General features: G+C 42.2%; 1 protein-coding gene across 1 annotated transcript in view; it reads right to left on the bottom strand.

Annotated features, from left to right (window-relative positions):
- SYNE2 (spectrin repeat containing nuclear envelope protein 2) overlaps window positions 1-23,668 on the bottom strand; it is a 177,849-nt gene that overhangs the window by 66,066 nt on the left and 88,115 nt on the right. The window contains exons 57-73 of the mRNA XM_027895343.1: window positions 21,386-21,526; window positions 20,866-21,048; window positions 20,446-20,583; window positions 20,021-20,206; window positions 18,936-19,058; window positions 17,477-17,659; window positions 14,211-14,336; window positions 11,665-11,859; window positions 11,033-11,107; window positions 9,906-10,025; window positions 9,068-9,175; window positions 6,049-6,264; window positions 4,067-4,234; window positions 2,950-3,075; window positions 1,972-2,084; window positions 1,185-1,326; window positions 117-248 (exon numbers count right to left, since the gene is read on the bottom strand). Of these exons, the coding sequence (XP_027751144.1) occupies window positions 117-248; window positions 1,185-1,326; window positions 1,972-2,084; window positions 2,950-3,075; window positions 4,067-4,234; window positions 6,049-6,264; window positions 9,068-9,175; window positions 9,906-10,025; window positions 11,033-11,107; window positions 11,665-11,859; window positions 14,211-14,336; window positions 17,477-17,659; window positions 18,936-19,058; window positions 20,021-20,206; window positions 20,446-20,583; window positions 20,866-21,048; window positions 21,386-21,526 (2,475 nt within the window). The remainder of the gene's footprint in view (window positions 1-116; window positions 249-1,184; window positions 1,327-1,971; window positions 2,085-2,949; window positions 3,076-4,066; window positions 4,235-6,048; window positions 6,265-9,067; window positions 9,176-9,905; window positions 10,026-11,032; window positions 11,108-11,664; window positions 11,860-14,210; window positions 14,337-17,476; window positions 17,660-18,935; window positions 19,059-20,020; window positions 20,207-20,445; window positions 20,584-20,865; window positions 21,049-21,385; window positions 21,527-23,668) is intronic.

Here is a 23,668-nt window from a genome sequence, read left to right as displayed (position 1 = left end):
AGCTCGAGGATTGCTGCTTGCAATAATATGATTATTGACTGTTCCTCAGTGTCCAAGCAATGTCTTGTTTCCAGAATCTGGTATTTTTTTGCAATGCCAGGACATGCCATTTTTACCTGTGCATGCACCACATTTGCTTCCTGGCTCAGGTCTCCCAGCTGGACAGTGTAAGTTTTCAGTTCTTCCACAGTTGGGGTTCCTGCCCCTGTGAATGTCCCTCGGGGCAACATGTTCATCTTTGTTGTAATCTAACATTTGGAGAAAGAAGATTGAAATTGGGTGAACAGCTCAACTGAAGACAGGGCTATGGGCAAGGAAATAACACTCCTCTCAAAAAGCATTAACATGAAACTTTTAAGGCACTAATATAAAGCACCTGGATAGTAGGGATCCCTTTTTACTGGCAGAAGTTGGGCAGGCTATGCCCTGATGGGAGACTGACTGAAAAAGGAGCCTCTGATTCCCAGCTGTAAGGGCTACAGCTGTAGTTTGGGTTAAGGCAACCCCACTGCAAGGTTAAGTCTTGCCTGCAAAAGAGCTGACATTCATTTGCTGATATGTATAGCAGCAATATCAGAGAACAAGAAATCTAATTATTCCAATTTAATGTGAACAAAACTGTTAATAACAGGAATTGCAGTTTTGTCCAAGCAGTAAAATTCTGCAGTCAGTTCAGAACATAAACACAACGCGCTCTTGTTGCAGCCCAAACTCTGCTTTTGACATGTGAGAACGAGAGAACACAACGGTGAATGGCAGAACACAATTTCAGCCAGAGATTTGCTCTGACCAAAACGTTCTCACTTGGGGGAACTTAAACCACTTCACTGACTTAACCCACGTCCAAAAAAATCAGCTGGGAGCTTGCTGGCTGACTCTCTTAGTTCTGTTGAAAGAATGAAGCAGGTAACATCTAGTCTGAATGTTAACTACAAAGACTTGCCAGGTGCTCCCACACTGTGCTTAGTAGTCACTACTTCAGAGACGTGATTTACCTCAAAGTAAAATTAAAAGGCAATTATGAAAACACTATGCCAGTAACAATCTCCTCTGGAGAAAGCTTGCACAGATTTCAGTTACCTGATGAAGAGCCATGCTAAGGTGACACAGGAAGATACACTAATTGCTATCTTTACCACAAACAACAGCCCACAGAAAGAGTGTTTTACTGAACTTAAACAAACCTGAGGTTCCACAAGCTGGCAGAGAGGAGATTTCACCTTTGATGACAGCTCTTGTTGTAAATATTGCCATTTATTTCCCATTTGATCCTTTGGAGCCAAGGTGGGATCAGCCTGCTTGCTCTTTGAATCAGATTCTCCACTGCTGTATTGAGAAAACATTGTTAGAATGGCAAATACTGAAACAGAATAAGTAAAACCAGGTTTGTAAGGCTTCTTGTATAAAATTAATTTCTCTTTATCCTGCCTAAAAACCAGCCTGGAAACAAGTGCATGGGTGATCTTTAACCCAAGCTTTTATACATTTCTTTGGGCTTTTCCCTTCCCATGGAACATCCTAGAGGCCTGCTGGCAGCCTCCACATCTGTGAATGACAACATGAGGAGCACAGTCCTGTAGCAAGTCTCAGTTCCACAGTGGAAGGTGCACGATCCCCATGTCCCCTTTTCATGCTGCCTTTGAACGTGGCTGGGTGTGTCTGTGCATTTGTACAGCAATGGCTGTGAACAGACATACCCAGCTCACCTCCAGGGGGGCCTGTTTTAATTTACAGCAGGTGTCAGTCGTGCCTGACAGCCAGACTGACTCTGAACACTGGAGTCAGCCCAGGATCAAGGAGGGTGTCACATGAATGAGCCTCCATTTCTCTAGACTGTTGATGGCAGGAATCCCCAGTTTGTGCCATTTTTTCTCTAAAGGCACACAGAACCAATGGCACCACCGCAAACCTTCAGCAGGTTTAGGCAGTTTCCCATCACCAAATCTGGTAACTGAGTTTCTTATTCTGTACCTGGATTCTGATTTCTGAGTCACGCCGTCCTCAAGCTGTGGCTGCATTTTTTCCACGCACGATTCAATAAAGTCAATGAGGCTTTTCTGCTCAGCTGCTTTTACTTTCAGATCCTGTGCAGAGAGAATAGCATGAACAGTTATTTGAGCTGTAATAATCTGAAATGATGATTGTGCTTTTCCAATCACATTTTAAGTGAAATCGTTTAGCGATGAAAATAAGAATACATCTGTCAGAATAAAGTGCAGTTTATGTGTAAACATGACTTCACAAAACAAACAGTTTTCTGCAAACATGTATTTTTATGGAATGTATTTCTGCCTGAGCTGAAGATTTAAAAGCAAAACCCATCAATCAGAAACAAATTATGCAGACTTGGAAATTTAAGGGCCACTTGCTGCAATCCTTAGACAGAAAGACTGGCAAGGGAAAATGGGGATTTGCTCAAATATGATTTCCACCAGTCAAAAGGAGAGTGCTGAGTGAAAAGTGAGCAATTCTAGCAGCTCAAGCTAGATAATTTTCTCCAACTCTATTCTAATAGCATCAAAATGGCAAAAGCTAATTTTTCAGATAGTTAGAAGATAGTTTGCAGAGCACAGAACATCACAGGATTTTTTTATTGTACTAACAACCACAAAGTCCTTGTGAGTTAGCACGTGGGAAAACATAAACAAAGCTTTAACTTCAAATTCATCTTCAAAAGTAATGTCAATACATGGATTCAGATTTCATAACACATCAGTGCTTCAAGGATAGGAGACTGGAGGGATGGTGATGCCATCTGAATCATTATGAAACAAGGCAAATGTCAGGGTCCCACCTGCTTTGCAATATTACTAAACCTTCTGGATAAGGGATTTTAGGAGTGAGACCTTTCTGCATCCTGACAAACTTTTGCAGAAGCTGTAAATGCAGCTGTTTCCCCCACCCACAGGGGTGTGGAGCAGCCTGGCTCCTGGATGGGAGGAGAATTACCTGAGGGTGCTGGAGGCCATTGTGCCAACCGAGTGGCTGTTCGGAAAGGGCCGGCTGGGCCACGCTGAAACTATCTGAGTGCAGGATCTCAAGGGGCTCTGGGTCCATCCTCTCCCTGTTGTTAACCTGTAAAGAGAGACTCAGTGGGGAAAAGCTTCCAGACTTAACAAGAGAGCAGAACCCCTCAGGTGCAGTTTGGGGAAAGGGCAAAAGAGGAGCTGTCTCGGACTTACCATACACAGAATCGGCAGCAATTGCTACTTTTGCAAAGATTTTTGTCCAGTTCTATTTACTGAAAGTTTAATCCGTTCTAACCCGCTGCCAAGGTCCTCACATTTCTCCCCCAACAGTTACAGTTGGTTGCCTTTGCCAGTTACCAGATAAGGTGATACTAATCTTCCATTCTTATTGTTTGACCAAATTATAGGGATGTGAAATTTTTACTTATAACTTTGGTCATGTGCCTGGATTCTCCATCTGTCTGTGCTCACAGAGGTATTTCAACAGGAGCCTTTGCCAGCACTAATTCTCTCCTGGGCCATGCAAGCTCCCTGTGCTCCTCCAGCACTGGAGAGACTGAGGCTACTCTTACACAAACACATCAGGTGGGCTTCTTGATCCCTTGTACAACAGAGAGGGAATGAGCTCTGAAATCAGGAGTTACTGTCCCACCCACTGGGAAACTTAGCAAAGACTGTGCAGCTGTGCCAGAGTCACTGTCCTTGCTGTTTATGCATTCTGCAAAGAAAAAGTAATTGAAAGGCCTCTCTGCTGTGATACTAACCCAGACAAACACCATGGCATTTTAAAGGTATATAAAACCAAACCAAAACCTCAGTCCTTTTCCTACATTCCTTGCAAAACATTGACGTCTGTCAATGAGCACTTAAAGCCGAAAAGATGCTGTTCAGAGACTCATTAAAAATCCACTACTTGCTACAAACTGCAAGTAATTATACAGCACTATAAAGTAGAATTGGCATTTCTGTTTGACTTCTGTTTGACTTCTCTCCCTTCCTTGCTTCACATGGTGAGCTCTAACTGTTTTTCTGCAACTACAGACCATCAAAGCACCATGACTCTCACTCTTACCCTGCACAGCATTCATCTGCTTTACCTGCTCTTCATTGTACTTGTCCTGAAGCATCATCTGGACATTTTCCAAATTGCGCTTCACTTCCTTCAGCTTCATGGAAAGAGCCTCTGTCTTTTGTTGGTAATCTGCACTATCTCCACAATCTTCCAGTAAAGAGAGGACCTTTTGTTCAATCTCTGATAACCTCACCTAGAAGGGACAGCAGATCATTATTCATTCTTAGAAGTACAACACTCCTCTCCTGACAACATTCTGAAGGCAATGCTCACACTGTCCCTGTCCTAAAAGAACAGAAATGTATAGACAAGAGAAATAGCTGTAGCCTCCCCTAGATTTCCTCCAATATAGACCCTTTCTATTCTGAACAATTAATTACATTTTATACACAGTTAGTCTTAACACTGTTTCAAACAAGAGCATCTGCAGGAAGTTATATTAATTCAGATATGGAGGAGAGCAGAAATTACAGACTTCATTTGAATGTGAACCAAGAAGACAACACACCTCAGTGGGGGAGAAAGGCAGTGCACAGACTGCTCACATCACCCTCTGGGAGGAACCATGCTGAACTACCAACACATTGCAATGTTCCCATGTGTCAGCCAGGCCACTGTAAACTGCTGGGATGTGGTTTTTGATTCAAGCTGCTTTGAATCAAAGTGCACCTCTGCATACTTTAAACTCATGTTTTTAAGGTGAATGTGGAGACAGGTATCGTGGCTCAACTTCAAAGTAACTAACTGTAATAAATTAACTGCTTTACATCACATGCCCGTATCTAGAGAATATTTCTCTTTGTTTTAGTGTGTACTTTTTCGTGTAGGTCTTGATTAGGTTAGAAAATTCTCTTCCTCCCCTGAGTTCTCATCTTTACATTGAGCCAGACAGCTCAAGCCAACGGGAACTGAGCAGCTCTTAGAGCTGTCCAAAGCCTGCTTGTTCTCACCAGCTGCAACTGCCCTGCTGAGGCCTGTGCTGACACAAACCCTGAACGGGATCCAGATGCATCCAGATATTTAGGTGCATTCAACATCCTAATTCCCACAGAGTTCAGCACTTGAGCACTTGGCTAAATCACAGGGGCACCTCTTGGCAGGGACTCAGTTCTTATTAAAAAATAAAAACAACACCCAAACCAGCGACAAAACAGGTGGAAATGTCTCCTGGTAATTTAAAATGGGGACATTTTGGTATTGGCTCCTTTATGGTGAGTGAATTTTGTTGCTCTAGGTAGACTCAGTGCTTGAAGCAAACTGGCACACCAGACTGGCACCACAGGGAGCTTCAGAGTGGCTTGCCTGCATTCTTCGTTTAAATCTGCACTTGCTGCATGCCAGGACTGCCTCCCACCCAGCCCCTCATGCCAGTCGTGTTTTCCTCCTCCCATTTTCACCAACAGGTACCACCCACTCCCTTTGTTTCACTGCCACGGGCAAGAGGCAGTGAATGTGATGTAGTGATGTAGTAGGTCCAAATATCACCACTGAGGGCAGGGGAAAAGACCCATCTCTCTACCTATGCAAAAAGTGCAAAAGTAGAATTTTACCATCTTGGAAGCTCTTTTATACCAGTCTTTTAAATTACTCTGACAGAAACAGAGTGAAACTGTCAAAAGAAAAAAAATACTCTTTTGTTTCTAGCTGATTTATAATGATTAAGACCAATGAAAAATTGCCTTTTAATAGAGGATTAAAACTATGATGAGTCATGTTTTTGAAAACAATCCAAAAAACCCCAAAGCTTTACAAATACTCCAGAATTCCACCTAAATCCCCTGGATGCATACAGATCCCAACTCTAAAAATAGGTATTTTACCTAAGGCCTTACAAAGCTGCACCTGAACCTGAAGCCAAGCAGTCACCTGCTCTCTGCACGGTGTGATGAGGCTCGTGCAGCAGGGAGAGAGGAGCAAGCACAGCTTTTCTGCAGACACACCCCCCAGGGAAGGGTGCCTGCTTTGGGTGGTAGCTGCAAATCCACTGCTCCCACTCCTCCGCCTTACCTGGCAATCCGCAAGCTGCGGCTCCACCATCTGCTGCGCGCGGGGGGTCTGAGGGTCTGACCTCAGGGACATTTTAGTTTTGTCTAGCCATTGTTCCAGCTCGGCAACCTGGGCCTGGCACACCAGCAGGACGGATTCTGGCTCGGGCTTCCCGCCATCCAGGGCTTTCCCTCGAGAGCCCAGGGCGACGCTGGGGACTGGAGGCAGCTGCTGGCTCTGAAGCAAAGCACATGAAAGGAACATGGTTAACCCTCCGGTTTGTAATTCCTTTCCCCTCCCCTCCCCGGTGAGAAATGATTAACTTTCACACTCACAAGAGCTCCGAAACAACTGTGTCACCTTGTTCCCAGACTTGGGAAAAAAGAAAAAAAAAAAAAAGAAGGCAAAAAGAAAGGGAAACTCAACAGCCCGGAGATCCAGGATCTGGTGTAACAGGTTTCCAGGCAGCGATTTGCATTTGCAGGGCTATACCTGAGCACCAGGTAATTCCTGAGTGCACAGGAAGTGGATGACTCACCATTAACCAGCTCTCCCCCGAGGAGAGATGTTTTTCTGTGGGAGTTATATGTAAAAGCAGTGCAGTTTGGAGCTGCAAAGCATGCTGTTGGGCAATGCTTAGAAGCTACTTGCGGGTGTTCCAACTGTCAAATGGGCTTTATTCAGGTTCTAGGTCACCCTAGTTAAAAAATGGTGTATTTTAAGTATTAAATGTTGGGTAATTCTTCTTATTTGCCCTCCTTTAGGAAGCAATATTGCATTGCACGCTTCTGTAATAAGAAGTCCAAAGTGCTTGGAGATAATCAGCAGCTGCTTGGGAGGCTGCACAGGTCTGTATATGCCCCCACACATGCAAACACTGGAAGTTGGTAAGTAAATAAAGCATGACACCACAAGAAAAAAAATACTTGTGTGCTCCTGTGGCTCTAGAACATCCATTCAGGCAGCTGACATGGTCAGAGGTAGTGTACAAGGTCCATGTTAAAATGAGATTTGGCTGAAAAAAAGGGGGGCAAAAATGCATTGTTTCAGCTATCAGTGTCATCCTAGAATACTTTGGGTGGGAAGGGGCCTTTAACAGCCAACTAGTTCAAGCCCTTTGCTGTGAGCAGGGACACCTTCCATTAGGATCAGCTCAGAGCCCTGTCCAATCTGACGTTGAATGTTTCCAGGGATGGGGCATCCACAAGAGATCTTCTCTGAGAAACCTGTTCCAGTGCCTCACCACTCTCACAGTAAAGTAATTCTTCAATAATTCTTCAATAATAACCAATCTAAGTTCACTGTCCATGTTTAGAACCATTACTCCTTGTCCCATCACTCCTGGCCAAAAGCCACATCCTCAGCATGTGCCAGGAAGGATGTGGTGATCCAGGCAGAGCTCCCACAAAAAATGTAGCCATCCAGGTCTGGGGCTGCAGGGAGTGCCAGAGCCTGGCACTGGCACTGGGAGGCAGTAGGGACACCAGCTATGTAAGGTGAGCAGCTGGACCATCTGCTCAGCCTGGTGGGGGAGCTGTGAGAGGAAGTTGAAAGGTCAGGAAGCATTAGGGACTCTGAGGAGGAGATTCACCAGTGGAAGCAAACTGGAAGAAGACTGGCCTGGCTGAACAGAGAGCTTTTCCTGGAACTCGCACAGAAATAGGGTAGATCACCACTGGAAGAAGGGACAGGCAACTCACAAGGACCACAGGGATGCTGTGAGGTTATGTGAGGACAAAATTAGAAGGGCCAAAGCCCAACCAGAACTTAATCTGGTTACTGCTGTAAAAGGTAACAGAAAATGTTACAAATACATCAGCAACAAAAGGACGGCTAAGGAGAATCTCCATCCACTGGATGCAGGGGAAACACAGCAGCAGAAGATGAGGAAAAGACTGAGGTACTTAATGGCTTCTTTGCCTCAGTCTTTAATAGCAAGACCAATGTTTTTCTCTGGGTACCCAACCCTCTGAGCTGGGAGACAGAGACAGGGAGAAGAACAAAATCCTCATAATCCAAGGGAGAATGGTCACTGATCTGCTGTGCCACTCAGACATGCACAAGTCTGTGGGGTCAGATGGCATCCACGCAGGGGTACTGAGGGAGCTGGTGGAAGAGCTATCAAACCATCTACAATCATTTACCAGGAGTCCTGGATAACCAGAGTGGCTCAGGGGGGACCTTACTGCTCTCTAAGCTACCTGAAAGGAGGTTGCAGTGAGGTGGGAGTTGGTCCTTTCTCCCAGACAAGGGATAGAACCAGAGAAAATGGCCTCAAAGTTGCCCAAGGGGAGGTTTAGGCTGGATATTGGAAAAAATTTCTTCACTGAAAGTGTGGTCAGGCATTGGAACAGCCTGCCCAGGGAAGTGGTGGAATCAGCATTACTCCAAGTGTTCAAAAAACGCGTAGATGTGGCACTTAGGGATACGGGTTAGTGGTGAACATGGTGGTGCTGGGTTAACAGTTGGACTTGATAATCTTAGAGGTCTCTTCCAACTTTAACAATTCCAGGATTCTAAGATTCCAAGAGCTGAGGCCGCTCTGCCACCAGTCTGTTTGTCCTGGCCTTCTTGGAGCATCCCTGTCTCCATCCACTCTTTTGTATATAACCTGTAGGCTGCTGCACACTCCTGCCTTAGCCTCTGCATGACTTATTACACAAAGCAGCAATATGTATGAGTGTCAATGTCCTTGATTTCTCCTTTGATTCACATTTAAAAATCCCATAATTGACATATGTTTATATTTCTTGAACCCCTCCATTCGTGCCTGTGTGAATGCCAGCAGCTTACTTCCTGAAAATATTTCCTTTTGCTCCTTAGCAAATCGCATTTTCAAGGAGAAAATCAGAATTTATCATCACCCAAAGCATCAAAATATGAAAAAGCCCCAAAAAAGGTTGCAGGTATCCTACCATATCATACTGCAACAAACTCCAGCAGCATCACCATAACAGAACAGAGCCTCTACCCACGAGATGGGTCATACAACAGTCTCAGAAGGTGACCTTGTTCAGCTGCTTCAGGCCTCCAAACTCACCATAGCCAGACTGCCATCACCTGTGCCAGGGCCTTCGGTGCTCTCCAAAGCTGGCAGAGATGTCTCTTCACCCTGTTTACTGGGCGATTCAATTATTACATCCTCATCCTGCAGAGACAGAGGCAACAGTGGAAATATTTCTATCGTTCTTAGTGGAGATGTGGGCACCTCAGGACGTGGGTTAGTCGTGGACCTGTTAGCATGAGGTTTACAGCTGGGACTCACTCATCTTGAAGGTCTTTTCTAACCTAAATGATCCTGTGATTCTGTGATCTGTTGCCTTGTTGTGCTAGAGAAGCCTCAAAGAGCAGCAGCCACTCAACCTATCCTGGTCTTGGCCCAAGAGTATTCACAGACAGTTTTTTTATGCCCATAACACTGGTGTAGAGAACAATCAAACCTATCACAACATTATTGAGACACCAAGAAGAATAGAGCAGAGTGGAACCAAACTTGTAGCTGACTGGGTGTCTTAGATGCTGATTTTCTCACATACCAAGAGAATCTCTTCCACAAATCATCCCCCACATTTTAGGGACTTTCCAGGAATTAGTGAAACAAATTGCTGCTACTAAACATGCATTTTTATCTTTGTGGGGTTTGTATGGCTAAAAGGAATTAGAATCAAAGAATCATTTAGCCTGGAAAAGACCCTTTAGGTCACTGGTCCAACCAACATGTGCAACAGAAAAAGAGATTTTAAATGGCAAGATTTATGAATAAGGCAATCTTGTCCTGCATTCCTACAGTTCTCTCCCTTTGCAGACTTCAGCAGTACCCAGATCCTTTCCACAAAGATGAGTTCCCATCCCCATGGAGATGAACCTGAGTGCATTACCTGAACAACGCCATCTGACAAGGTACCAGAAGACCAAGAGGTTGCACTGTCTTCCTTGTGCCTTTCATCATCTCTTTCTGAAGGCCAAAAGCTGGCATCTTGCTCTGTGGCTGGACTTCCCTTTGAAAGTAGTAACAGCTCAGCTTTAGTTTTTGAACAGGAAGCTCAGATATGCCTTCAGGCAGTGTAAAATACTGCAAACTTCCAGTAACACTTTGCTCTATTTCTGCCTTTCTCCCCTCTTCCCTTGCTCTATAGCTCTGCTACAAGATGAATGACACTGAGAGTTTTCTCTAGAGACCTCAGAGTATTCCCATTTTTTTTACATTATTTAAAAAATAAATAGAAATATCCAAACAAGAAATAATCTTTCTCCTGTCCTGTCCCCTAAAAAGTCCTACATGTAAAAAAACCTGCATCAGTGAAGGTGCAGAATCAGAAAGCTTGACACTGAAGTGCTTGGATCAGAGTAGTGAGGCACCAGCTCTATCCAAGCTGTCTGGACTTCTTTGCACTGTCTAGCCATGGAATTTTTTTCCCAAAAGCAGTTAACTTCATCATGAATCTTTATTCTCAGCTTTGCTCCTCTGCAGTTCACCTGGGCACTCAGACTCCCCAGATTCAGAGCAGGCTGTTGGACAGTATCTCCCAGTTTCTCCCATTTTCCCACAAATCTCTCCTATTTTAACCTCATTCCCAATAGCTTGATCATACCCTTTTTTCTTCAGCTCAAACACACAAATAATTTTTGTGGTTTTGTTTATGTTTTAGCCATTCAGAGGCTGCCTAATTCTGTCTGAAGCCCACCCCCACATATGAACATTGGTCTGTAGGCCCATATTTTGTCACTAACATTTCCATAAGGGGATTTTTACTGTATAAGAAATCCCACCAAAAGCAGAATCACACATCACAGAACGAGGTGCTGTGTAATATTCCAATAGTACTGGCATTGGAATATTGGTAGGCTGCCTTGAGTGCAATATCTTCGTATCCCGGAGTGATAACAGATATTTCAATTTGTTCTGAAATTATTTCATATTTACACATTTTTCACAGTTCATCCTCTACCAAAATCTTCTATCTCACATACACAGCTGTATATGTAAGATATATACTGAACTCACCTTGCTGTGGAAAGAACAGTCTTCTGATTCTTCATCTAAAGAAGGCAGAAGAGATACCACTCCTCTTTTTTTCAACTACAAAAATACACAGAGAGACAACCCAATTAACTATGACAAGAATAGTAAAAGCCTCTTCCCTTCTGCCTGTAAATGAAAAGAAAGTTACCACTTGGGGTCCACTTTTGGGGATCCACTGAACATCTGGCCCCTACATTAATAACTGAAAGTTGCAGGTACTCAGCACCCCTGAAAACTGGGACTTGATGCTGTTAAACTTCAACATCCCAGGTATAACAGGGACACATTTATTTTCACTCCATGAAAATAATTTATTGAAAAATCCCAGAACAACTGATCCACGAAACCACACATCGAGCATTTCACTATTGATTGTTTGGTACAAACTTCATGTTGAATCTGCTGCTGATAAAAAATAACCACGGGCACCTTTCTCCTGCCTTCTCCTAGAAATGCACCACACTCAATCGTTTTGGGGCCACTCAGAAGCACAAAGGGGAGGAGAGCCAGTATTGGTTCACAGCTGAGGGGTGCTCCTCTCTCACACGCCACTCCTCCAGGAGGAAGAAGGTTTTTACCTTTCCTCTCCAGCTCTCAGGTAAATGATCACTTACCTGCTGACCAGAAACATCAGTCCCAATGGAGTTACTCTGCACTAACACAGAGGTTGTAGATTCATCTGCTGATTCAGGCACGTCTTGCTGTAAGCGCTGGTGAAGCTCAGCCATGGAATTCTTCATCCCGGTAAGGACATCTTCCTTCCTCTGGCACAGCTTTATGATCTCTTCTTTCACAGCTTCCATTTCTCCCTAAGGAGCAACAACACCTGTAAGCATCCATTATTCTCACTTAGCCAAACAGGAAGGTAACAGATGACACCAGTGATGCCTCTTACTGGGGCTGGGGCTATTTCCCCCTTTTCCTTTTTCAGGGCATTGGGACAGTTCCCCATTGCCACTGCAGGAGGTGTCCAGATTCATGCAAAACAGCAGCAACAGGTCGAGCTCAGGGCAGCACTTGCCACTTGCAGTGCACCAGTCAGCAGTCTGGAAGGAAACTGTGGCAGGCTGGAACTAATTCCAACTGGGTCCTGCATACCCATGGGAACACATGTTTCCTTCAGGACAAAGGGAATGCAGATGGGTTACATTACTCTGTGTGTCACGGCAGGTGATGTTAACTTCCAGCTACCTTCCCTGGAAAAACCTGACACTAAGCACTTAGGATAGCCTTGATGAGGGCAAATGGTAGCTCAGGGCTGAGTCTGTGCTGAAGTTAAAGAAAGGAAACAAACCCATTTGATGGTTTTAGGGACATGTCTAGGGACAAAACTACCCCATGTCTTTGAATGTGATACTGGGAGAAATGGTCCCCAATAAAGTGCAAGGAAAAATACTGAATGTTCTGCAGAGACTAAACAATAATCCAAGTAACTCTGCACTAACAAAGGGGGGAATAAACCTGTCTTGTTCTCCACCCTGGCCATGACAATTGCTCTAGCCAGTGTTCTGCCCTTAGAGTTTTCTGTTATGGCTTTCCTTGCCACCCAGCCCCCAGGTGAGCAAAGAAAGCACAGCAAATAACAGAGTAAGACAGGGCAAGGAATAAATTGCTCTCCTCTCTTAATTACTGAAAGTGCTAAAGCTCTTTGAAGCACTGTTGCTTGCTTGGAAAACCAAAACCTGGCTAAATATCCCATGACACTCTGGGCTCAGTTGATCAGAGCAAGCTTTGATGCTGGGCTTGAAATCAGAACAGCAGTGACTCCACACCATGCCCTATCATTAATGATGTTATGCAAGTAATAATCTGTGACAGATAAAAGCAGTAAGACTGCTGGCTCTCTCTTGACTACAGCTTATTCTGTTAATAACTCAAACCTGGTGGCATGACAGGGAAGGGGGAGGCAGAAACTCCAGCAGAGTTTCAAAGGACACGGGAACTCTGCTTAGATAAGGATGTTTTTGTCCTTTTGTACACTCAAAACCACAAGATAAAATCTTGCAAAGGTAGAGGCAAGAAAATGTCACTGGAATGAAGAAACAGCCATCTACGACAATTTGGCATATTTTTATAAATGCCCACTAAGAATAACATATCTGTTTGTTTCATTGCAGCAGGAGACTCTCCAGCATACATTTACCACCTACTGTTTTTCCAGCTTAATTAGCCATGACTTCCTCAGAAACCAAATCTTTATTAACATCACTTCTTTATCCAAAACGTCTCAACAGGATGGGCAGTTCCATCGCCCACTTCTACACACACAGTGCTGCAATTCTGAAAGGGGTTTTCTGCTAAAACAAGAGCTATTAAACAGAAGATCCTACACTCAAAGACAAAAACAAGTAAGAACCGGGAAATGAGTCATGCTTAGTACTACATCAGGCCTTCAGCACCCAACCAGCTGACAGCAGAGCAGACGTACTCAGGAGCCTACTGAGTGATTATAGTTATTAGGCAAGTACAATGGAAGTGTATTGACTTTACTGTGACTGACTGGAAAAAGCTGAGCATTTCAGAGGCACTTTATAAATAGTTATTACATTTAATCAGTAATTTCCTGACTTCTGCAGTGCTGCCCTTAAAACACATCTTATTTTTGCATTAACAAATTAATTCATCCATTACAGAAAGTGCACGGAGAAAAGCAACACATGCTTATCAGCTGATGAAAACACAGTGCGGTGGTGAGGAAGGAAAGGAGTCTAATGAATCTAACCCTAATCAGAATTCCCAAAAGTACCATTACATGATCAGTAATCAGAAATGGACTCAGTCCTCTCCTTATGCACTGTCCCAAGCTGCTACCTCAGGAAAATTGGTGGGATGCTGAGCACAGGTGAGGTATCAGTGCTGCATATTGTTTCACCAAAACAGCTGTCAGCTGTCATGAAAACAGCACTCAGTTCCTCTTAGAAATTGATACAGGTACAAATGACACATCAAAATCAATAAGGAGTATATTATGAAAGACATACCCAACTTTCACACTAATATTAACTGTAATTAACTGCATGGTCACACTGTGGCATTCAATTGTCTGCTTGACTCTGGTGGGGAAGGCAAGAACACTGCTATTTCTCAGTGCTCTGCATCATCATGATTAGTGTTAGTCAGGACAAGTAGCACACATGAGAGACAAAACAATGAAACCCACCTCTGGACAGTGAGTTTTCTGAGCCTGTGGTTGATCTTCATGTGATACTTCAACCAAGTGGTTCTTCAAGAGCTGTTTCAACTTCTCAATTTCTTGCTCACATTCTTCTGTTTTCTTTACAGTTTCCTGTGAAATAGTAATCTTCATAAATCATTTTGAATTAAGGAGCACAGAAACAAACTAGTCAGTGACACAGCAAAGGTGAACTGAAGAGCAGTGCAGCCTCCTCTGCACCTCTAGTTCCGTGTAACAGAAACTGTGTTTGTTCTGCTAACTTTGCACAAACTCACAAAGTTTATTATTCACTTGCTAAGGACAAACAAACTGCTCTACTCACAAGTCGAAGTACGGTGGATTATTCTTCCTAGAATCACATCTTTGCTTACTCCAGAGTAGAACTACAAATTTGGCTCCAAAATGGAAATAAAGTATATTTCATCACATTCATTACAATTTAGAAAAGGTTGGGAGGGGGGAAAAGAGAAATTACAGTGTTTCATATCATGTTAGAAAGCCTACCTGTTTTTTACTGGTGTTGCATTCCTTACTGCCAGCTAGTTCTGCACTGACCAAAATTGATGTGTGCTGTGCACCAGGCAGACACTGCAGCTCAGGGGATAAGCCAACTACAGTATCTGACAATTTGAATACTTCCCCTAAAAATGATAAGCAGTCCCACCATGTGAACTTCCACTTCTTACATGGCTTATAGGAAAGCATATCACATGTTACAAACAGCTACATTCACTTTTACTCGCTTGACAGGAACAGCAAAATCTCATCGACCCCCAGCTTGACTGTTGAGGGCAATCCCCACACACTCCTATTGTCAGTCACAGCCTGTCATGGTGTCTCTGGTAATTAGGTATTGTCACAAATCAAAATATTTTGTGAAAACGCTGGATAGGCACAGCCCTTGGTGGTTCTGTGTTTTCTGACCCACAGGCTGAGAAACAAAGACTATCCAAGGACTGTTCCTCAGGTGTCCGCAAAAGGTAATGAAGAAACAATGAAGTCAACAGGCTTGAACTTAACCCTGCTGACAACAGCACCTGAACAACCTGGCAGGTCAAAATCTCACTGCAAAGTATGCTCAGACTCTGACTTTCAGAGCAAAGAGTCTCTCCTTGAGCTATGAACAGAACAGAGCCACTTCTTCAAAAAACACTCCCTCTCAAGAAAACACAGACAAATAAGATTCTAAGGAATCATTATTATCTTACTTATAGCTTTTAAAAGAAAGAAAAACCTATTTTCCTCAGTTAATAAAAGAAAGCCAAATTGAAGAGAAAAATATTTATTTGTGGCCTATAATCTTTGTGCCACAGCTAAAGAATCAGAGGAGGAAAAAAACCAGAATAGGTCTTCTCCTGCCAAGTTTTCAAGTCGTTCTAAAAGGGAGATTCTCTTACCCACAGCTTCACTTCCATATGAATAGGAGTGTTTAGTATTAGGTTAAGTGAGTACTACCTCAAATTTCCTTGGCTAACTTCGAATATGAATATTTTGTATACAGACTTTCATCATAGGTCAATATGTGATAAAGTCATTTGCCTGAAGATAACTCACCTGTTCCCTGCCTTCCACTCGGGACCAAGAAAATCTGATTTTATCCTTTATCCAATAGACCAAATTATACCATATCTGTCGGACTTAATCTCTTCCTGCAAGTGTTGCCTCTCTTTTGAGTTACTTCCTTCTTAACATTTGCTCTTGACTTTTCATTTTGTGGTAACACCAGAAGACCTACCCATGGAAAAGGCCCACCTGCCTGCAGTGTGTTTGTCTTGGAAGAGCTGAGTGAAAATGAGCTCAGTAAGCCAACAGATATGCAAATAGTGCCACTCTCTTACACAGAAAACCAGCAGAAGCAGATGTGGCTTCCAGCTCCTCTTCCTGATGACGCTATTTAGGTGTGGCACTTAACAAGCCATAATAAAAATCAGAGGGCAACATTCAGCAATCATCTAAGCCACCGAAAATCCTGCCCCACAGCACCTGCAATACCTGGTACAGGTTTTTGTTTCTGTTATATTCTTTCAGGTGTTACAATGCAATTTAATTACACAAAAGTTCCCAGTGCACTATCCCATTGCGTCATCCACAATAAAATATGGGCAAACTCATCCACACACACTGATCCCCAGGGAAAGAAACCCCAGGTATATAATTCTGCAGGAAGCTTTTTGATGCAGCATTCAAAAATGCCATCTTGTAATGGCTTTATCCTTTGTTACTTCCAGCTGGTACTACACTTGTATTGTATAACTGCTGCTTTCAAACCATTTAACTGCACTGGAAAATCTCTTTTGCACAGTTTCATACACCAGCTGCCAAGAATTGCAATTTTTCCAATCTGTTTTCTCACAGAGAAATTTCACTCAGCTCCAGATTGATGGATGCCTACAAGGTAAAGGCAAATGCTGAGCAAAAAAAGGTTACAGCTTTACAAAAAGGAGAAAAATAAAGAACTTGACCCAATGCTCCACACAAACCAGTTACACGCGTCATGATAACAATTCAATTGCAAAGCACTCTGTTTCTGATGGTTTTAAAGTGTTTTGAAAATTTTCAAGCATTTGATCTGGTAACTCTGGGAAAGGTACATTTTACCACATCCCTATTTTCAGACCTAAGAAGCTGTATGGATTAGAAAAAAAAAAAAAGGGGGGATCACAAGGATCATCCAGATCTCATATAGTTATTGCTTTTTTTCTGAACTCCAAGTATGCACTAATCATGTGGCATGTTTTCACTATTTTTCTTTGTGTGGTGCTCTTAATTTCACAAACTGGAAATCAAAGATGTACATTCACATTTTCGCTGTCACTGGTGTCTGCCTGGCCTTTCTTATGCCCAGTTAGATGTTCTAAAGCATTCTGCTTTACTGTAATGGGTTAGGAAAACCATATCAGCAAAGACAATGTAACCTTCTTCTAGGTGCTGTCATCATCCTGCCAAGAAATGGATGGGCCACCTGAGAATTTTCGTACCTCTGCTGAGGTGGGAACGTGCATAAATCAACTCCAGGTTGTCAGCTGGGACTGAGTTGGAAAACTGAAATGTATTTCAAGACTACTCAGTGTGCTTTGTTGCAATATCAAATTAAACAGGAAAGAAAAAAAAGAACAAAAAAAAATCCCCAAAACACTATGCAGAAGATATAATAGTCATAACTAAAGCAATAAAAGCGATATTATTTAAGGATCAAAATTACTATAAAATAAAGGTGATTTAGGTGACAATAAAAAAAAGAAAGCAATTACCTCCAGTAGGTCATTTTGTTCCTTAGTAATTTTTTCTAATTTCTTCAGTTCTCTCAAGAGTTTTCTTGCTCTTTTGAAGACTGAGAAAGGTTGCATTTTCATCCCTGGTAGCTGAAGTGCTTCTTCATAGGACTGTATATGAACAATAGTCTTCTGCATGGGACCAACATGCTCCAGTATAACCTATCAGGGTACAAGACAGATGATGGATGTGATACCGAGTTAGAAAAATCAACACTGAAAATTTATAGCACTCTCATGATGTGCAAAAGCTCTCTTTGATCAGTTTTCCATTAAAGAAGAATATTTTAATCCCCATATGGGTCATTCACTTAAGAGCTGGACTCAGTGATCCCTTTGGGTCCTTCCAATTCTCGGTACTCTGTGATTCTTTGAATCTCGGAACAAAGAGCAGAAAAATCCACAGTGAGGTTGTCTAAAGCAAGACAAAGATACATCTTTCATTTACAATTCTTCTTTTTTCAGTGTATACATACATGAAGTTTGCACAGTGACAAAAAGACATTTACATTCAGATTAGGCACTGTTTCCTAAGCGGGTCATTTCAAAGTAGAGTATTATTGTCAGTGAAAACAGCTAAAAACCTGGTGCAAACCCTTTGATGTCACTCTAGCAAATTCTGGGGTGTGTTGTTTGTCCTGTACACCAGTGGTTTTATGATGGTCCTATAAACAGTGTATCAACACAGCTGAGATGATGAATCGGGATGGAAGTCGGAAAACCTGCAAAGGCTTTCCTGCCAAAGACAGCATTTTGTATCACAATACCTCATGTGAATGCACAGTTTACAACCACCTTTATCAGTTTTGGATGAACAGAAATATGCAGTTTCATACCACAATTCTTAATGGAATGCTCAGTGATCAGCTTCAGAAAGACAGAATGGTAATACCAACACATAACCTCTTGGTTCTCCTAAAGGAGTACAAAATCCTACTGAGACCTCGTTCAGCTGGGAACTTCAGAATTAAAAAAAAAAACAACCAAAACCAAACCACTTATAGGCTTTTTACTTACTGACATTTTTGTTAAATTCCCTCTCAAGAAGATTTAATTTTAAAATGCCTCAGTTGGAATAAAGATGCTTATTCTCTCTTTCATAAGCAGTCTGCATCAGAAATTTTTTGTTATTAGCATATTATCCTGGCTTTGATTTAAAAGGAGGAAGTGAACATTAATTTCCAGAAGAAATATCACCTTAATTTCTCCACACAGTGCAGTCATTACACAATTGTTCTCTGGATAATAAAGCTGCAAAGCTTTGTTGTGAGAGTTACAAAGCTACGAGAGGTATGAGCGGTTCTTGCAGCAAGGCTATCTGAAAATTGTTCCTGGTGGTTTCAGTCACTAAGCACCCTAATGCTTCTGAAAGCACACTCACACTAACTTCTGCATACATTTACAGGGGAACAAAGCCCATACAGGAGTTTTCACAGACCTGTCCATGTTTAAGTTGGTCTTTAGGAGAAAATTCTAACAGATCTTCCGATGACAGGATTGTCTTCATTTCTGCAACATCCTTCTCAAAGACTTTCACATGAGATTCAATGGCATCCAGTTCCTAGATTTTGGGAATAGAGGGAGTATTTGTAGACAGTACAAATACCACAGCCAGCTTGCATTTCTGCCTTTCACTTACATTTAAAAAGAAACACTGAAAAACAAGTGCAGCCTATGCAGGATATGTTAATGGATGCTCTCAATCTAAAGGTTAGTTACCATAAATCACTTATCATCATAACTTCTGAAGGAATTAAGTATTCAAGATCACCTGGTCTGTTTTAAATCCTGAATACAGAACTGACAGAGCCTTGAAAAGTCACATTATAAATTACCAGTAGTGTGAAGACAGTGGTGACAGACAGCAGCAAAGGAAACTATTCTAATGACACTGTTGCAGTTTCCTTTGCAGAGTCTTATGGAAAATGAATCACATACAGTACAGCTGCTTGTGAATTCTCACAGAGTCACAGAATAGATTAGGTTGGAAGGGACCTCAGGAGGTCCCTGCTGCCTGTCAAAGCAGGTCACTTGGGGCCTGATCCTGTTCAGATTTGAGCATCTCCTCAGGTGGAGATGTTACCCCACCTTTGGGCCTCGATTAAATGTCTGACCAATCTCACTGCAGAAAAAATCCTTCCTAGATGTAATTTCCTTTGTTATACTTTAGGTCTGCTCATCTTTTCTCTGCACCCCCAAGAATGGTCTGGCCTAGTCCTATCCAGTCTCCCACCATGCAGCAGCAGACACCAGTAATATCCACACCCCACCCCCAAGTTGCCTCTTCTCTGGGCTGAACCATCCAAGGTTCCCACCCTTTCCTCCTACATCTTGTGCTAATCCTGAACTTTACAGCTTAATTAGTTAACACCTTCTGATGGTTTGTTTCCAGACAATTAATGTCCTTGCTTGGCACAGCTACTAAAACCAGCACCTCTCTTCCCTATGCAGGTAATACAATCCGTATTTCATAACATGTGATGAAGCTCTGACAAAAGGCACTGACGGGTCACCCAGACTTACATCAGCCACATGCAGGATCTGTGGAAGAACCTCTGCTATCTCGTGCTGTAAAGCTGCTACTTGGTCATCTACTTCCTGCAGCTGTTGCATTACACTGCTGGTTTCAAAGACTGGTGCCAGCTCCTCCAGCTCCACGTAAACACCATGCAGAACATTCTGCTTCTGCTCTGAGTCTTCCAAAGCCATCTGGAGACAAAATAAGAGCTTAGTTTGATCCATCAATGGTCAACATTAGCACTTTGACAACACAGATCTAATGTCCAACATCTAAAAGTATCCATGAGTGTCAACTGTAACTATCTTTCACTCAAAGGATTTACTGAAAATGGTAAATTATTTACGTCAGCAAGACATTAAGAATGGAAAATTGCATCTGTACAGAGCAGCCAGTTCTGACAGGGCCACATATCTGCATCAACACTTACCTGCAGGTCATCAGTGTGCTTGCGTAAGCTTTTTGCAGAGTCACCCTGAGCATCTGTTCTTAGCAAACAGTTGGTGCTTTCTATCCAATCTTTAACACTCTTCAAGAGTTCATCATATTCTTCCACCTTGTTGGCAGCCTAGGAAATGACAGGATTTAACAGGAAGGCACAAAATGAATTGCTGTTCACTGTGTGGGATAAATGCATCTGAATTCCCCACACCAACCCTCCCCAACCACGGTGCAGACCCACCGGTCCTTTGGGGTAGCGGCTTGGAGGCAAGTTTGCCACTCCAAAAACTCTAGCTGTAATATGTCAATGCACTTACAGCAGGCTTGTGACTCTTTACTCATTTAACAGCCTCTGATGATGTTTTATGCAAAGCCTTCTCTTTTAAAGATGTTTTACAGTTGCATCTACCTTGTTTAAAATGGCAGTTCTGCGCTCGGCAAGCTGCGAGACCTGCTGGTAACGCTGAAGGGGGGTCACCAAGATATCCATCAGCTCCTGTGCTTGGCAGGAATTCTGCTCCACTATATCTTGCACTTCTGCATCCAGCTCATTGAGTTTGTAATGCCAGAGGTCCAGCATATCCCAGATTTGCTGCATGTGGAGGAAAAGGCAGTGAAATGTAAGGTCAGATTCAAAGGTAACAGCAGTGTTATTTGTTCTTCACGGGGGGCATGTGGAATGGCAAAGATTTCAGAGCTGATATGCTGAGAACAGAACACTCTGCATCTACTGGACCAATGCACAGTTGAAAAAACGCCGTCTTTTCCTGTGAGAAAGAACTGGCAAATATTCACCAGCTAAATGTTTGCTTATACTTCTCCTTTCACAGACACAAAACGAATGGAAAACCACTTTTTGCTAAACCAGGCTCTGTAGAAACAACCAAAAATCTTTTAACACAGACTTTTTTTTTTTTGGGCAAGATTACCTTCTGAACTTCTTTGGCTTTGGCAATGTTTTCACTCTTCTGTTGCAACATCTTTTCAATAGCTTGCAGGCCATTGTTAATAGTTTCTGCTTTGCTTTTCAGCACGTACTGAGGAGAGCTCTGCAAGATTTCAGAGCTAACCTGCCAGAGCAAAGAGAAAACAATAGGAGTGATTACAAAGATCTGCTTGTTTCTGTGCACCACCTCACCAAAAATATTCAAATTCTTTTTATGTTTCTCTTGACAAATCACTTAAAAACACGGGAGTGGAATTACATTCGCAGGGAGAAGCACCAGCATGAGCAGGTTCAACGTTTACACGGTGCTCAATAATTCCTTCTCATTCAAAAACGACTGCCTCACAAAGGCAGTCCCTGAGGAAACAAGCAATGAGACACTGCAGCTCCCTGGCTGCTTTGCTTCAGCTGCCCCCGTTCCCACCCCTAACAGAGGCTGATGATGCTGCACTGTGGAAAGGGTCACATTTAGATTTATGCTCTAAGAAATTAGAATGACACCTTTATGTCTCAGCTGACTGCTGTGACTTCCACGTAACAAGTAAGGGAATAGGAAAGTGCATCAACGTCCAGTGAATTCCTAAATATAGACTTGGAGATTTATCACTAAAATAAAAAGCTCTGAGCACCATCAAGTCTATGGAACGTGATTTCACTCTGCAGAACTCCACAGAAATGAGAAATTGGTGCGCTGGAGGGCCTGATTTTCTATGTAAAGAGAAAAACTCTCCTTAGTAAGATACCAGGTTACTGTGGGTTGGATGAAGTGCAGGAAGTGAGAAAGTCCTTGCTTTTAGCCCAGAGTGACACCTTTCCTTACTAAACCCTGCTAGCTGCTAGGGTCACCCAAGCACCAGGAAACTGGTCAATTGTGGTAAATTCTTTGTGTGCTGCCACCCTGGGATTTAGGAGGCGTATGCACAGTGAACAGTTTAATGCTGCCTTGATGGAAAAGATTTTTAGTTCAGTAGTTATTCTAGTTTACTTTACCCCATGTTGTGGGAAGAGGGATTGAAATAATTTTTAGCTAATAAATCTATGATCCATTTTTCTTTCTCAATTTTATTAACATTATTTATAGGTGCCAACGTAAGACCACTATAAAAGCAGCCATAGTAAGACGTTGTATTGATAAAACTGCATTAATCAGAATGAGTATATAGCAAAAAGAACTACAGTGCTCCTCTCAAACACTCATGCTGATACAAAAGAAGCTCTGAAGTCCAGTCTGTAGTTAGTGCCTAAGACTCCTTGGAAAAAGGAATTCAGTCTGTAATCACTAAACACTTGACCATTATCCTGACCAAACGTGCCAAATTATCAATGGTTGCAGTGCCAGTTTCCAAAATAGAAGAGAATCCTGGATGAGTGATGTGACACAGCTGGAAATGAGAAAGCAGATCAAGCACTGACTTAAATATTTCCTCAGAATAAAATACTGCATCTGTCAGTGCTCTGGTCATCAGCAGGGCAGGCTTTTAATTTCAAAACTTCTTACTGGGATAAATTCATTATTTCTGACATCAGAAGTACAATTTCTTTACACTGTTTGGTTAGCAGAGTTAGAAGAAAGCAGAATGCCATTAAAATATGACAACTCAATTTAACACATGTGGCTCTTCTAGTACGTAACTAAACTGACCTCCAGTTCCACTAGGATTTCTTTTGTTTCCTAAATACATTTTGAAAATATTCCAAGATAGTTTATATTGTTTTCCAATATCTAAATGTGAAAAGCAAATGTTATCCAGCTTCCAGGACCAGTTCTTTCACTTCAACATGTAATGTGTGCCATGTGTGTGCACTGGGATCATCTTTTAGCTCCGTAAATGAAATGATAAACAACAAAAAACCTCCCCAAAACATAAATACTGTTTTACTTCTCTCTCCTATCCAATTGTTACTTCTCCAATCCTATGTTACTTCTGAAAAGACAGTTCCATTTTGATACTATAAAGTTAACCAAATTAAAACTAATAAGCTGTAGCTAATATGCCACTAATTTAATGCCACATAGAATGAATGAATAATCTGATAGACAATAACAAGTAACTGGATTTCAAAATTGTTTCATTAAAGCTTCAATTTTTATCAAATTAACTGAAATTTAGCCCTTAAAATTTGCATGAAACAGTTATTTCTGAAATAAAAGAAGTGAAATATATTCTTTTAAAAAGTAATACAAATTAATTTTTAAAATTGGTGGTAATACAAGTTTGAAATTTGACCCCAGACTTACAGTATTACCCCATTTTTCCTTATTTTT

This window comes from Empidonax traillii, unplaced genomic scaffold (assembly GCF_003031625.1).
Source record: "Empidonax traillii isolate 1590-97213 ecotype Southwest subspecies unplaced genomic scaffold, ASM303162v1 scaffold457:size789790, whole genome shotgun sequence".
NCBI lineage: Eukaryota > Metazoa > Chordata > Aves > Passeriformes > Tyrannidae > Empidonax > Empidonax traillii.
The sequence above is the reverse complement of the archived record's forward strand: the minus strand, read 5'-3'. Positions and strand labels throughout refer to the sequence as shown.